At 38.1% G+C, this 16,487-nt stretch overlaps 1 protein-coding gene across 3 annotated transcripts in view; it reads right to left on the bottom strand.

Annotated features, from left to right (window-relative positions):
* Kcnn2 (potassium calcium-activated channel subfamily N member 2) overlaps nt 1-16,487 on the bottom strand; it is a gene marked incomplete at its 3' end in the record, with an annotated part of 150,102 nt that overhangs the window by 22,070 nt on the left and 111,545 nt on the right. For all 3 annotated transcript variants that reach the window (XM_029559750.1, XM_029559751.1, XM_029559752.1), the window contains 1 exon segment: nt 10,478-10,619. In XM_029559750.1, the coding sequence (XP_029415610.1) occupies nt 10,478-10,619 (142 nt within the window).

The raw sequence follows: 16,487 nt of genomic DNA, 5'->3' as shown, positions 1-16,487 counted from the left end.
AAAAAAAAAAAAAAAAACCAGTTCTTTCCCATTGATCAAAAGGCCAAGCATGTCATCAGATAGCATCTGAGTCCTGTAGTAGCCACACCCCTTGCTTTGCTATGACCTGCCTACTGAATGTATCTACCAGTGTATTTGAAAAGTGTCTTGATTTATGACTTTTCATTGTTCTGTTACTATAGAAACTTAATGAAACTGCTTCCAGGCCAGAACATGGAATTTGGGTAAGCTGAATCCGTGTTCCTGGGCCAACCTCATTCATATTTGGCTCTTACTCTTAAAAAAAGACATCTAGAGCAGAGGTAAATAGTATCAGTTATGAGCCTTGATACTACCCTTAACCCCATCCCATGGTATCTATATCTATAGTAAGCATTACATATTTTCTTATGTGTGGTCATTTCTATATTTATGATACACCATATTTCAAAAGAGAAGAATGCCAATTCATCAAAGTTCATCTGACAAGCTTTTAAAATATGATTGTTTAAATATAGAGCAATATGGCTAAATATCACCACTATGGCTATAAACCACCACTGTTCCTTTTTAACTTGTGTAAGTTAAAATTTGTGTGTGTGTGTGTTTGTGTGTGTATGTGTGTGTGTGTGTGTGTGTGTGCATATCATGTGTATGCCAGTTCCCATGGAGTCCAGAAGAGGATGTTGGATCCTCTGGAGCTAGAGTTACAGATGGTTATGAGCTGCCTGATGTGGCTTCTGGGAACTAAACTCAGGTCCTCTGTGAAAGCAATGCATGATCTTAACCTCTGAGCCATTTTTCCATCACAATTAGCAGTATAATTTTAAAATCAGTACTATATATCCTTAACCATGAACTAGACTCCCTTGGTGACTTTGAGGAGCCTACTGTTGAGCTGTATACCCTGGCTAGCAAGTCCCTCTTTCCCAGGTAAACCCCCAAGCACCCGAATGTTTATGTTTTCAAGGTAATCCTGTCAGCACCTGTGCTTTAGATGAAGGGAGCTACGAACAGAATATAGCAAACTGAATTTATGTTAAAAAAGACTAAAAGTTTGTAGAGCTATTTCACTTATGAAGACATTCCAAAACTGATTAACAAGGAAGGAAAGGCTGACAGTATGATGGGTGCGCTGATGGTTTTTGCTCTGTGCAATCTAGACAATAAAATCAAAGCACTCAACATAGCTAGATTCCAAAGAAGGAAAAAAAATGAACTCTGGAAACATCTATATCAATTTTTTTTTTACTTTTAAATTTCTACAAAGTCTAAATAGCCCTGGCAGACCAATGAGGGGCAGAGCGAATCTGTAGCCCCTCACCACAACCATCTGCACCTCCTTCTGTGCTGCTGGTAACTGCTGGGTCAACAGGAGCACCTGTTGCTGAAAAGCTCCAAGCTGCTGCTCAAGGACAGTGACACTTCTTCAATAAGCAGAGAATATGGAAGTTGAGGGGCTCCCAATTGCAACACAGACAGCTATGAGAGGGCAATTGGCACCAGAAATGAATATTGTTCTCTCCTGGCAGGTGGCCACTGCTGAGATCCTTCTGGAAGGAAATCAAATTCCTAATAGGAGTGGAAAATCACTGGCATCAAGAGCCTTAGGAAATAATTTTTATTCGTGCTTATTCTTGGGCTCTATTCTTTCCTGCTGCTGGCCCATTCTTCACTGAGTGTTTTCTCATCCACCAAAAGATTTGTGCTTTAAAATGAGTACCTTGGGTGCAAAGTGAAGAAACGGTGAATCCAACAATTTAGTCATCATTTTAAACTATTACCTATATATTTCAATCCATTATCCTAACCGTATGCCTTTAAGTTGTTCCTGAGGCACTTAAAAAACCTTTTTGTCAAAGCCATGTGATGGTACACACTTGTAATCTCAGCACTTAGGAATGTGAGGCAGGAAGAGCAGTTCAAAGTCATACTCAGCTACATAGTGAGTTGGAGTCTGTTCTGGGTATAAACACACCACCGTCACGCATGCACACACACACACACACACACACACACACACACACAAATTCTTTTCATTTAAATAGAAAGCCATTTTTCTCCTAATGTTTAAGTATTCCTTTAATTAAGGAAAATCTAAGCTTATACCTATTCAGGTTCTTAATATATCATAAGAGGATTTGATATATAGAGAAGTATATTTCAAAAACATAATTTTTATTGTACAATTTTTAGAGTTATGCAAAGCAGAACTGGATCGTGTTCAAAAGTTTTCAGGGTTTAAGGAGAATTCCTGCCAGCACATCAGTGGTTTTAGTGAAGTAATAGCACAGTTTTATACCCAGTGTCTACTTCCAGGACCATCCTGTTTCATAAAGTAAGAATGAAAGTACGCTTTTACAATTTTCTCCAAAGCTTGTCACCACCACAACCCATGTGGAAACAGTTGGGACGAACATATGCTCCTTTCTGGAATGAAGATCCCGGCATGCCTTCAATAAGATGAGTCATGGTCCTTTTGCCAAAGTCAGAAAATAAATCCTGGCTACTTTTCTCCCATTTTATTTCTGTTTTTAAAGAAAACCCAAAATAAATCACTAGCCTTGTCTTTTGGTTATCTAAAATCAACCTCAGAACAGTGTGTTTATGACCTCATATATAAAAATGAGAGTTGGGTTTTCTTTATATATTTTATCATCTTTCCACCTAACAAAGTAAACATAAATGAAAGAATAACTTGGAGAAGTAAAGGAAGAGGGAGAAAGGGAGAAAAGGAAGTCATGACAAGCAGTGTTAAAGCTCAATACCCTAAGCCAGATCAGACAGACAGACAGATGTGTGACAGCTGTGTAAGCTCTAGTTCTTTCCCAATGTCTGGAGATGAAAATCATTGCTTCCCTACTCTATCCTCCATTATATCACAGAACTAGTAGCTGTACTGATACATAGAGTGTAAGAGAAGTTCATGCACTCTACTTTTCCCAAGACCATTATCACTTAACATTAGAAACAGGCAACAGAATGACAGAGTTTTACTTCAGGCCATCTAATGATGGCAGATCCTGCAAACACTGCCAAGAATCATTTTCAAAGACCACTTTGGGGTGAAGCCTTAACAACTAGAGACACAAGCCTATGAAACATGAAAAATCCTTTGATGGAACACTACAGAAATGTTTGAAGTGTCCCTTACAGAAAGGCATTTTCTAAAGATTTAACACAATAATGAAATTTATAATGAAAAATAATCTAAAATCCTTACCACTATGGTGAATAGTCTGATAAAAAACTACTAATTTCACAATATTTCAGTCTTAAATTATCCTCCTGTGGTCTGTATAATAGCTCCTAAAAGTTCAAACTGCAATGTGATAGCCAATTTAGAGTATGTATTAGATGATAATTAAGATTTATCAAAATACACTTCTTAAATGTCATGCTTTATACCTAGAAATGAGTGAAAAAGCTTCACAGTTAACTTTCATTTGAATATATCAGCTTGCTCTTCACAAAGAAGCCCCCCCAAAAATCTGAGACTATCACCCGCCTGATATCCATGAGGTTGTCTGATTCAATATCTTAGAATAACAAGTTTTTTTTTACTGTACTTGCCTGACATAAATACTGTTTCATAAGAAATATATAAAACAATCAACTTGTGCATTAAAATTCTATAAAACACTTAACTTTAATATTATATCCCATTAGCGTGCTGCAAGGTTTCCACAGGTCATGAAAATAATTCCATCAAAAATGTCCTTCCTCTGATTTTCTTCAAATGATACTACTGCTGGAGATGACAGGCTCATTACAAATCGTTCTCATCCTAAGGAAGAGGGAAGAGTGTGGTCTTTGAGTACAGCAATAAAGCCCATGGGACTGGGAAGCCCATCTCTGTGATTTGCTGGGTCAGCTCATTCTTGTACTTTGGGGTTAGAAAGGAGGAAGCACTGCATCAAACTGGTCACCAACACTGAGTCATCCTGCATTTAAAGCTCTGTATTGAAAATGGTGCCAGGGTGAGCCCAGGTATTTTCAGTCAGTAAGGTCAGCTCTACAAACTAAAAGCACGTTGATTTAGAAAAATTACATAGTGCTGTGGAATTGATAAGCTGAGTGCTGGAATGTCCCAAGTCCTAGTTATACTTGCCTGTATCTAGAAGAAAGAAGCTGTCATATCACTTAGAAAAAGTTCTTGGGATTCATTTATAAAAAAATCAAGAAGTAGTAAAGCTCTGGTTAGGGTTTGTTTGGGGCTTTCGTCTTAGTACTGGAAAAGCCCACAATTCCCTCTTCCTTTCTGCATATAATGGACTATTGCATACATTTAAAGATACAGTCCTTTCAGTGGGCCTTATTTAAGATATTTAATGTGATCTGTATCTAATTCATTACTCTGTTGCAGAACATCTTTGGACTGTGTTAACAGTGTACTTACTTAACTGACACCAAGACTGTCAACAAATCTGATGCTCAGGGAATTACTACCTAGTGTCCTCAAGTAAAAAGCAAAGGTATAAAGACTTTTTATCCTGAACTGACATTTATTTTTGCTTCCTGAATAAAAATTTTAAAATATCAGCACAATCTTTTTCAAACTATTATGAACTGGGAAATCTTTACACAAAATTACTAGATGAAATCTAAGTCACCTGTATCTAAGTGACTTCACTTATGTTGTTTTACCAAGTCTAGAGTTTTACAGATGATTATTATTATTAATTATTATTATTATTTTGGTCTTTTTGAGATAGGGTCTTCCTATAGCCCCAACTGGCCTGGAACCAGCTATGTAGACCAGGCTGGCTTTGAACTCACTGAGAGATCTACCTGTCTCTGCCTCCCAAATGCTGGGACTAAAGGTGTGTGCCACCAAGCCCAACATTTTTTTTTTTTGTCTTTTTGAGACAGGGTCTCCCTGTAGCCGCAGTTGGCCTGGAACTTGCTATGTAGACCAGGCTGGCCTTGAACTCACAAAGATCCACCTGCCTCTGCCTCCCAAGTGCTGGGATCAAAGGCATGTGCCACTATGCCCAGCTCCAAGCCCAACATTTTTAAAGAACCACTTATAATCCATACCCTAGAATGGGTAGATATTACTCTATATTTAAAGATAGTTATGCCTCAAAAATCATTTATTCATACTCTAAAGAGCAAAATAGCCAATAAGAATTATCATTGTCATTTTTTGTTTGGTTTTGATTTTGATTTTTGAGAGAAATTCTCTCACTCAGTAGCCCCAGTTGGCCTGGGACTCTCTATGTAGACCATCCCAAGCTGGTCTCGATCTTCACCTGCTTCTACCTCTGGAGTGCTGGGACTAAAGCCATGCAGACACTGCTACACCTGGCTGACTTACCATCAACTTAAAGAAGAAAGTCAAAATTACACATGAATGACCTTTCTATTTAAAGTAAAAAGGTACGGGTACACCAGCCAGTTGTGGTGGCACACACCTTTAATCCCAGCACTCAGGAGGCAGAGGCAGAGGCAGCAACCTGGTCTACATAGTGAATTCCAGGCCAGCTGGGGCTACAGGGAGACAAAAAAAAAAAAAAAAAAAAAAAAAAAAAAAAAAACCCAAAAAAACAAAAAACAAAACAAAAACCCAAACAAAACAAAACAAAACAAAAGGTACCCTTATTAACATTTAATTGAAACAATCATATATATATTCATGAGTAAAGGAAAATGTATAACTTTCAGGATGTGTTATAGTCACCTGTACAGATAGAAAATGAGCATCAGGATAAGTGCTAAATAAAACAACTATTTCTATCATTAAACTGGAGATATTTAGAAGCTAGCTGGTGCTGACAAAAACCCTAGACATTGAAATCTATCAATGTGTTTGCCTACTACCTTCAATTAAAAGAATGAAGCCAATTAGAATTCAATCTGTTAGTTACCATGGCATCCAAAACAGGAAATCCTTAGGTCCTTACTACTTCCTCAAATACAGGAAAGAGTAGAAGAATAATTCTTCTAAGGGGAGAATATGTATTTCTGATATGCTTTTGTCGTGAAGGGAAATGAACATCTACTTTTCTGTTAGGCAATTCCATGATTTATATTTTAAAAATAATATTCAGGGGCTGGGACAAGAGAGATCAGTTGATAAAGTGCTTGTCATGTGAGCAAAAGGACCAGAGTTTGGATCTCCAGCATCCATGTAAAAGGCTGGTATGGTAGCACATGCCTGTAATCACACCTTTGGTAAGGCAGAGACAGGAGGATCCCTGGGGTGTGCTGGCCAACCAGGGTAGCTGAGTCAGTGAGCTCTAGGTTAGTGAGAGACCCTGTCTCAAAAAGTAAGGAAGAAAGTGATTTAGGAAGATGTCTGATGTCAGCCTTTGGCCCACACACATGTACATTCACATATAAAAATAGGCAGAAGAGATCTTGGTTTCTTTAACTCTAATTTCTGTGTAAATCTTGGTATAAGGGAAATTTCCTGGACTCTTTTCATCCAGTGCTTTTGCATGTGTGTGAGATATTAGGAATTAAACCCAGGACTTTTAGCATGCTAGGCAAGTGTACTACCACTGAGTTAGAACCTCAGTGTTTCATTTCTTACTAAAATCCATCACTTTCCATGTTCTCCCTATTTTTAGTAGCTCCACAATCACCTATGTCTAACAGTATAAACACAGATTAAACATTACAAGAAAGACTGTGTCTTGGATTCACAATAAGCAATTCAGGTAAGGAAAGGCTATATTTTCATAATTCTATTTTGTGTTCTATTGGAAATATTATAGAAAACAATCTCTCCTCATGGTTTAATAATATATTTCTGCCTAAAACACTGTAGATTAAGTGTAGCCTAATATACTTTTCTCCAAAAATATATGACCCATGGCACAAATTCAGCTATCTAAAAACTTCCAAATTATAACTTCATTTTGAGTTTTGACTAATGTGAACATCTAGGATGAAGGCACGCTATCATTCATCAGTGTCAGCTTTAGGAAGAAAACAAGCATTGCTGATGCCTTACGTGTTAAACGGGAAGTCTTTGAAGGTGTTAGCATGCATATCAACTCTACTTCAAAATGAAAACAGACCATATAAAGGCATACATTCTACCAAAATTTCATACACTATCAAAATTTTATGAGCACAAGAATAAAAAAATTCAATGTTAAAAGAGAACAAGGAACACACAGTCCTCCAGGGATAATATTCAAGAGGATGCAGAGATGACCTGGTGCTCTCTTAGGAGAATTGTAGGTTGTATTTCTTTTTCACAATTTATTAAAAGCCAGAGCCGAGAAAGAGGAGAGATGCAAACAGGAGTGACTCATGGGAAACCTGATAATACATATTTTACTTAAATATGTGCTGCAAATGTGCAAAGAATAGGCAAATAAACACTAAAATAAATCATTTCTGGATGAGACAACCCATCCTCCCCCCCCCAAATACTATTATACTTCCCCAAATCAGAAGAAAGCAAAGGCAAACAAAATTTGTCAAAAGACCTAACATATTTCATCTTAAGGAAACTAGTCTTTTATAAAGTTATCTTCTTTTAGAAATCTGTATTGTCACTCAAACATTGTCCATAATGTATATAGCTAACCTCCATGTATTATTCCAGATCCCTAGGGAGTTTATAAAGGATATAATGAACTTCTAGAAGCTCATTCCTACAGACTGCTAGTAGCCCAATACCATGGAAATTTGTCTGGCCTCAAGGGAGGGCTAAAACGCCTCTACAAAGGTTACCCAAAGATTAGTGAATTTCTCTAAGTAAATGTTTAATAGAGTCAATTAAAAAATCTGTTCTTATATGGAAGAGACAATGGAACTCCTTAGTCAGTCTAAAAGTAGATCATTATACTATGAGCTTGCAGAGAAAGACTTGAGTCACTGTAAATTTCAATACATAGACACACTCTGTGTCTATATAGATTAAGGATGCTTAGAACTTTTCATAAACAAAGTAAGAGCAATAGCGAAGCCTAACCAAGAAAGCAGTTTAAGGAGGTAAATAAGAGAGATATATACACATATAATATAAATGTGAGTATGTTGTATAGCTGATGGCTGTATAATAAAGTCACAGGTCCAGGCATGAGGAACTTCCATTTGAGTTGTTGGTCAGGGTAGTTCAAGACACTCCAAAATAATACAGGCTGTTGCCACAGCCCTTGATTGCAACCCGCAACTTGAAGGTAAGACCCTGTTGTTGATGATACTACATACTTCAGACACAGGACTTGAGAATCGGGCTGTAACTGATCTGGAAGCCTCCTCCTTGAAGACAAGCTCTCAAAGTATCAGAAGATACTATGTAAGCTGCCAAGGAAGAAAACCAATCAATGATCCTACCTAGCTATAAAGTCTAAAAACCATAACAATATAGACTGTTATATAGACTGTATAATCTCTACTAGTACCATAGTGACACTTTCATCTTGGGGGTAATCAACAGCTATCTAATTGCAACTTATGGCCCACTAATGGGAGGGATATCATTCATGGTATTGTGACATACCCAAATACATGTGGCTAGAGAAGTCGTAGATCTTAGAGAAAAATCTGTCCATCACATTCTTAGACAAATGCAATTTCTTACTGTATGGTAAATATGTATCCTTATATTTATAGACAATTATACCTCTCACCACTCATCAAAGAAGCTATTTTTTGAAACTATTACAAAGTTCCACAACTGGTCAAATGCAGGGAACTATGAGGTGCCCAGCCCTAACTGAAACATCTACAATGTGACCAGTATACACAAAGGCCATGCAACATCATAGAAGAGGGGGCAGAAAGAATGTAAGAGCCAGAGGAACATGACTCCTGTTGCTAGTTAATGTAGTCCATACATGATAAGGAATAAAAATAAACAAATAAAAATTAAAAAGACAAGATTTTGATGGAGCAGTTCTTGAAGCATTAGAGACAAACAAACGTTGAGGAAAGACAGAGGTATCACAAGGAAACCTTGTCCAGGAAAGGTGAAAGCCAAAATTATCTCTGATACTCAGGCAAATGAGCTCATTATCTGTCTATTCAGTACTACTAAAGAGCAGAAGCATGGCCCCATTCTCACAGTCCTTCTAGCTAGTTAACACTTTTGGAACAATATTTCCTGGCAGATGTTGAAAGTACTCCACTTTGAGTGGCCAGCACTAAAGGGACCTGAAAAAGCAACCTGATGCTCTCTCCTGCTCTCCAGTTGGTGGACAGGGTAGACGTGTCGAATTGGTGTTCTTCCCTTTAGAAATTCTGGGAAATTCCTGTGGCTCATATTTTAACACCAGAAGAAACCAAGCAAACATTAACATGAAAGACTGTAGCCAAACTTTAAAAAGTGATAAGGAATGAAGATAAATGTAAGTCACTGGAATAATGTGTTATGAATGTGAAACCACCCATTTTCTCCGTGGTAGGACACACACCCTGGTTCTCCTGCTCCAAATGCACTCTGCTATCTTATTGGGTATAAATGACTACTATACAATCTCCCACAAGTGATGCTCTATTGCTAAGGGCAAATTGCCACCCCACCACAGTTTCTTGACTTGGAGTTCTACTCCACATACAGGCATAGGACTTTCCTTGCTAGAATATACACAGTAGGCTCAAAGTGCAGAGCACAGTGCTCACACTTAAAGGGTCATGGTCACTTCAACTTCACTCTTGATCTTCAATAAAACCAGCAAGGAACTCAAGGCTGGGACTACCGTTCTCTTCTAATCTGCCCTCCTTGCTTCTGTAAAGTGTTCTTTTGTTTTATTAAAAACTTGCTTTACTTTTCCTCTGGTCTGTGCATGTCCTTTGCCTCAGGAAGCATCCTAACTGTAGTTGCCTTCACTAAAGGATGGAACTGCTTTTCCAGTTTGGTAACAAAACCAATGAAGCAAAGCAGTTCTGACTAAAACATGGAGGAGCAAATGAAATGTCTCAGTTTGTTAGGCTACCAATAGAGCAAACCTTCCTTCAGTGTCTTGCAAGCCCTGGCCTCCTGTCCCTACCTCGGGACATTCTAGCCCCTCTTTGCGCCTGCCTATTCACCTTGTTCATGAATAGCATCTTGGCCTGACTGCCTTCAAATAAAATGCTCCTCCTTCCTCGCCATTTGCTCAGCACTCTCACTTCCACTTAAAAGTCAATTCTCTAGAAATAATTTCTCTCACCAGGCCCTACTCTGATTCCTCAGTCTCTTAAACAGCTAAGGATTTCTTTCTCTCTATACTTGTCATATGTGTAATTAATCATCATTTGTCATTATTTTTGAAACACAAGGCTTCTGCTGTTAGGTCTGAGAAAGGGGGGCAGCCTATGTCTGCTTTGGCTGCATTCCTAGGACAGTATTCCAATCAGTGCCTTTCACCAAACCAATGTTTGTTAAAAGAATCAATACAATTATATAGTGAAATATAGCTCTTCAGGCCTTCAACACATTTCAAGATAATTATTATGGGCAAATGATTAAGTTATAATAATTTATACAATCAACTGAATGGTTTTAGTGCCTTCTTAACTATAAATAAAATATGTGAAGGGGAAAGCCACTTACCATGATTCCAGTAAGCAAGCAGACTCCTTTCCCACAGTATGTGTTAGGTACCATGTCACCATAACCAATGGAGAGAAAAGTTATTGATATCAACCACATTGCTCCAAGGAAGTTGCTAGTAACATCCTGTTGATCATGGTATCTGAAAAACAGCAAAAAGGCCAGTGCGTTATAATCAATCTATAATCTAGCGACTAAGAACAATCTTATTAATTTGATGAATTCACTATATCTTCAAACTGTTCTGGGGCTAGAGAAATGGCTCAGTGGTTAAGAACACTGGTTGTTCTTGCAGAAGACCTGGGTTTGAATCCCAGCACTCACATGGCAGCTAACAACTGTCTGTAACTCCAGTTTCAGGGTATCTGACAGCCTCTTCTGTCTTCTGTGGGCATTGTATGATATGGGTGCACTTATTCACATGTAGGCAATATACACATACACATAAAAATAATAAATAAAAATATTTTTAAAAACCCTGTTCTATGTAGGTGTTCTGAGGGCTCACAATTACAAATAAAACTGAGGTTCTAGCTAAGCAATCTGAAGATACAAGAACTTGCCTCAACTTGAAAAAATAACCAGGAAAAGTAGCTAGGCATGCTGGTACACACCTTTAATCCCAGCACTTGAGAGACAGAGGTAGGTAAGATCCTGGCCAGCCTGGTCTACATAGTGAATTCCAGGCCATCTGGGGCTACAGAGAGACCCTGCCTCAAAACCAACCAACCAACCAACAAACCAACCAACCAGCCAACCAACCAACCAACCAACCACCTGGAAGAGTAATTATACAGTATGAAAACGGAATTTTTCACTGTTGCAAGGTGATATATATGCACACATTTATCTTTGTAGACCTGTTTTGCTGTTGACAGACTCTCAGCACTCCTTGATATGAGCTGATGTGCCAGACCTTTGCAACAATGTGCACTGGCCCAAGCTCATGCCACAGGTGTGCTATAAAAGTAATCATGCTGCTCCTTATGCTGGGACTATGTTTACTGTTTACTATCTTTATTGTCTTGATACCGGCTAACTCTTCATTGTCTTTCAAAACACATTCAGGTCAAAGCATGTAGATATACTGTCTGCCATGTGTACATACAATAATCAGGCCATCTGAATTGTAACCCTAGAAGAGTCTACTCTGGGTACATGTGTCTGCAGTTACAAAGCAAAGTGGCCCTCTTTGGTCTCTACATCAGTCAAATGCCACCAACAAAGTCCCTTGCTCTTCATCCACCTCCCCCTATGGACCTTTCCTTCTAGCTCTGAGACACCATCTGGAGGCTTTTACTTTCCTTGTTTCTTGATTTGCCTTCTTCTAAAGAAAATGAAGCTAAGATGCCGTTTTCTGCTACTCATATTGGGGAAAGAAGCTACAGCTTCTACAACTACAGTGGAATGATTTCAACCCCACCTTAAGGAGTGAGGACAATCACTGTATTCCCTGAAGAAAATAGGGAAGAAACCGCGATTGTGCCAGGCCCAAGGTACAACTGTGTCCTAGGTAGAGAGTCCCATACCCAGAATATCTAGATGGAGAGGGTGTTTTTACCAAAAGAGAGTCCAGGAGGAATTTCTACCATGCCACGGAGATGGGTACATTACTATTGATTATCTCTGTGGCATAATATATTCAAGAGGGTACAAGAATGTGGTTAGTGCTGTGCTTAGCTATGAGCCCAACAGATTTCACAGACCACCGTGCACTTTTCCTTCTGTTTTTCACTTAACATGTAATATTTTACTACCCAGACCATCACTAGCTGAAACTGCTATATTATTTGCCCTACTTATATTGACACAGTGTCCTAGATACTTTTACTTTCTAGACTCTTAGAAATGCACTGAGTGAGGGGCTGGAGAGATGGTGCAGTGGTTAAGAACACTAACTGTTCTTACAGAAGACCTGGGTTTAAATCCCAGCACCCACATGGCAGCTAACAACTGTCCTAACTCCAGTTCCAGGGGATCCGACAGTCTCTTCTGTCCTCTGCGGGCACTGCACGGCATGGGTGCACTTCCCTAAATGCAGGCATAACACTCGTACACATAAAATAAAAATAATAAATAAAATATTAAAAAAAGAAATGTTCTGAGTGAAACCTTGAGTTACTTCTGTACTGCTACTGCAGGTACCAGAACATGTGTCTGGTAGGCATGCGGTTTTCCTTTGCCAGAGCGGCTGACTGCAAAGAAGAGCTTTCAATTTTATACTACAAATTAGGGTCTCTGGGGATGCCTTCCTGAGTATTGCTTGTCCTGTCTACTGCCTGTAAGAAAATCTCAACCTTGGTATGGGTGTAGATCTCATGTGTTCTTCCTTCAGCATTTTTTATTTGGTTTTCAAGGTGTGGAGCAGTAAATGACCACACATGGCAACGTGAAGCATTCGCTGGAAGCTTCAGGCTCACTAACTCCTCTTTAGTTTGCTCACCTTTGATCATAACATATCTTAGTTAAATGTGCAAGTGAGCCAGGGGTAGTGGTGCACATCCACACACATCTGCGCATTCTAGCACTCAGGAGGAAGAAGCAGGATCTCTGTGAGATAGAAGCCAGCCTGATCTACGTAATGAGTTCTAGGCAAGCTGGGGATACAGGGAGACCCTGTCTCAAAAAAACAAAATGAAACAATACAGAAAATTGTACAAGCGGATTTTTCCCTTCTTCATCCAAATGCCAACTACTCTAAAGTGAGATGCCACTACATTATTCACTGGATATTTACCAAATGTTATGCACATAAGACTACCCTGAAAGGCTAATTGGAAACAAGTATGTTTCTAGAAGTTTTATAGCCTGGGATTCAATAAATTATCCTTTTTACTTATGAAATAATCTTGTCTGAAAAACAGCTCAGAATGTGGAAAAAACTCATACTAATATTTATGTTATATTTAGACAAGCTTAGTTGTGAATAGTCAAAATGAGGTAATTAAGAACCAAATTAGACACTATTAGAATAATTACCTGATTTCTTTCCTAGTAATTCAAATAGGAATATCACATTAGACTTATCAACATGGTGACATCACTTAGGACAATCCTAGGTTTTGAACTGAATCAAGGTCAGATTCATACCACCATGAATGATTAATGGGTATAATTTAAGACTAAAGAGATATGTAAACATTTCTTATAGCAAAAGTTCATTTTACAGACTACTCAGATAATTCCAATTCACAAGAAAACTGTTCTTGGAAAAACATAAAGAAACAGCTCCTATGGTAGATGCAAGTTCTGATTGACAGGAGTGCTAACTTAATAAAGGATAGAATAAATGAAAATAACATCAGTGCAAGAATTTCCTTATGGTCACAAGCTTTTAAGATAAGGACTTTGAGGGTTCCAACAACAGACAAGTGAACCACTTTCCTGCACTACCAGCACGCTGCGCTTTGTAGACTTAAACAGCTTTACTGTTTTAAAAGACATTTCTTTTCTTAGATTCCATGCTTTATTCATCTCTTCATTCACTGCTGACTGTGGGTCTAGCACTGCTTTACAGACATGACAGCTTGATATTATACTGGCTATTTGCTGAAGTTCACAGGGGTTGCCTTAGGTATAGAAGAGGTGGGCTCTGCACAGCACCTTCACCTCCCCTCATTACCCTGTGGCAAAGGTTAGCAGCTCTCCTTCTATAAACCGTGCCTGGTACCCTAATTTGTCCTTTTTCTGTAGCACCAGAACATCCAGGTTTTACCTTTAGTAGCATTCAATAAAATGGGCCACAAGATAAGCTATATATAATTTGTTCATCTTCCATGACCTCAGAATCAAAATTATGGAGAATTTGAAGACTATGCCTTATTTAATGATACATTATTTTTAAAATGCCAAGGAAAATACAGAAGGGGACTGGTGCTTATTAAATTAATTGGTGTGGCAATGTGAAATTTATTCTCAGTCTGAGCTTCCCTTGGTAGTCATAGACATATTCAACAGACAGAATGGGTTATTGTTCATCAGTCAACCTGAATTGTATTTTTCATGTTATATATTCCAACATGTCTGCACAATTTATTTTTTACATCATTGCAAAGTAATTCCATAGTGAAGGTTAACAGCTGACAAACTGTGTTCATGAATCCGTCTCTATTAAGCTTTTTATTAATACTAGAAATGGCAAAAGTATTTCAAATGTCAGCTCTGGGCTCAAATTTCAGACCTGGTTATATAATGAAAACTGTTACAGAGATTCAAATGCATGTGATCAATACACCACCATTTTTTTCCTGAATCCAGTTCTTTCCTGACATACCATTATAATTATAGCAAGACAGTAAAAAGATGTAAACTTACAGCAACCAAGGGACAGTACTTGATGAGGAAGAACACATTTTCATAAGGAAGAAAATGCATCCTGCTGGCTATTAGATTTATACTTTTTTACAAAACATTTTTTTAAATCTAATTAAAAATTTGGAATAATGGTTAACAAGATATTGGCCATCTAGCAAGAAAAGACAATTTCTGAGAGATGGTGAATGACTACACACATTTGTCCCAGTCTAATGCCCAAAGGGAATCTTCAGAATGTAGCTCAGAGGAGACCAGGTAAGGCTCAGAGGCTTCCCTGTGCTGAAACACAGAACTCTAAAGAGGCCAAGATATCATGGGACTAAAAAACCAAAGAAGAGAGATCTACATTGTGAGACTCAAGAGCTCTGCAGAGAGGTTTCCTTGATTCTCCCACCAAGTGTTGCAATACCTTCATTAAGAGAACTCAAAGCTGGAGAAGTGGAAGACATGCATGAAAATGATTCCATTCCACTTGAAGATAGACTGTAGTAAAAGACAGAATAGGAAGTGGAAATAAAACTGCTAATTTAGGCACCGCATGCTTAAGCATAGAGTCATGATCTCCAATCTAAAAGAACCATTAAAGTAGCAAACTAAAGAATAACTGATAACCTAATAAAAGATATGAGATGAAATAAAGGAATCGCAAAGAAGACATATATAAAGGGGGCATGGAAATAGAAAGAGCAGATGAGGCAAATGGAGCAAACCTCGCTATAATACACACTTGCCCAAGCCTATCTTCAATCACATTAAATGTAAAGGACCCACAAATCTCCACTTGTGTTATTAATCACACAGGGAATGGGTAAAGATACCAAGCTGATAACAGGAGGACTGATTAGATTTAAGTACATGGAAGATGGATCTGCAGGTGCCTGCTCTGCCTGGTACTTTCAGACAACTAACAGGAGGGAGGAAGATTATTCTCTACGTATATGTTAGAAACTCAGGAACCCAGGGCCAAGAAGGGAACAGAAGTTGGACATAGAAAAATAAATGCAAGATCAAGATTTTAAACGAAACAGCAGCATTCATTTCTATTTTCCTTCCTTTATCCCCTATCTCTGATCCTAAAACGAAAACTTGCTTAATAGAGAAAGATTTTTTTTTTGAGAAACAGAACAGCTTCAAAAGGGAAGGTAATATATTCATACCTACTAAAAATCATAGTTTTCACTGTTCAATGAGTCTTACTAGATAGACAAAAGTCCCTTCTAAAAACGGTTTCCAACTGGCCTTCAAATCCCAGTCTTAAATATGAATAACAGCTAATAGCACACACTTGATGCTCTCTGAAGAAAACATGCAATGGGGGTGAAAAAAGGGAGTGGAAGACATTAAACAGAAAACCTGAGGCAGTGAAGAGAGATGATAAAATGGAACAAAATTCAAATTACAGTAAAATCATGACAAGTAAAAACAGGATATAAACTGGCAGGAACCTTCCAGAACAGAGAACACAAGATAAAGAGGAAATGGGAGAACAAAAAGATACATTCTCAGAGAACCAACATTTAGCATTTGGCAACTGTCTTTCCAGGGGAATGTAGAGGATGGAATGAAAATGTCCTATCATTTCTTTGAAAGGAAAACTGAAAGGCAGACATTTTCTCTAAAGGGAATGTTTTAAAAGAATCTGCATGCATAAGAAAAAAAAAGCTAAGGGATATCACTGTGAAAAATGTGAATGTCA

This window comes from Nannospalax galili, unplaced genomic scaffold (genome assembly GCF_000622305.1).
Source record: "Nannospalax galili isolate Female #2095 unplaced genomic scaffold, S.galili_v1.0 scaffold128, whole genome shotgun sequence".
Classification (NCBI taxonomy): domain Eukaryota; kingdom Metazoa; phylum Chordata; class Mammalia; order Rodentia; family Spalacidae; genus Nannospalax; species Nannospalax galili.
The sequence above is the reverse complement of the archived record's forward strand: the minus strand, read 5'-3'. Positions and strand labels throughout refer to the sequence as shown.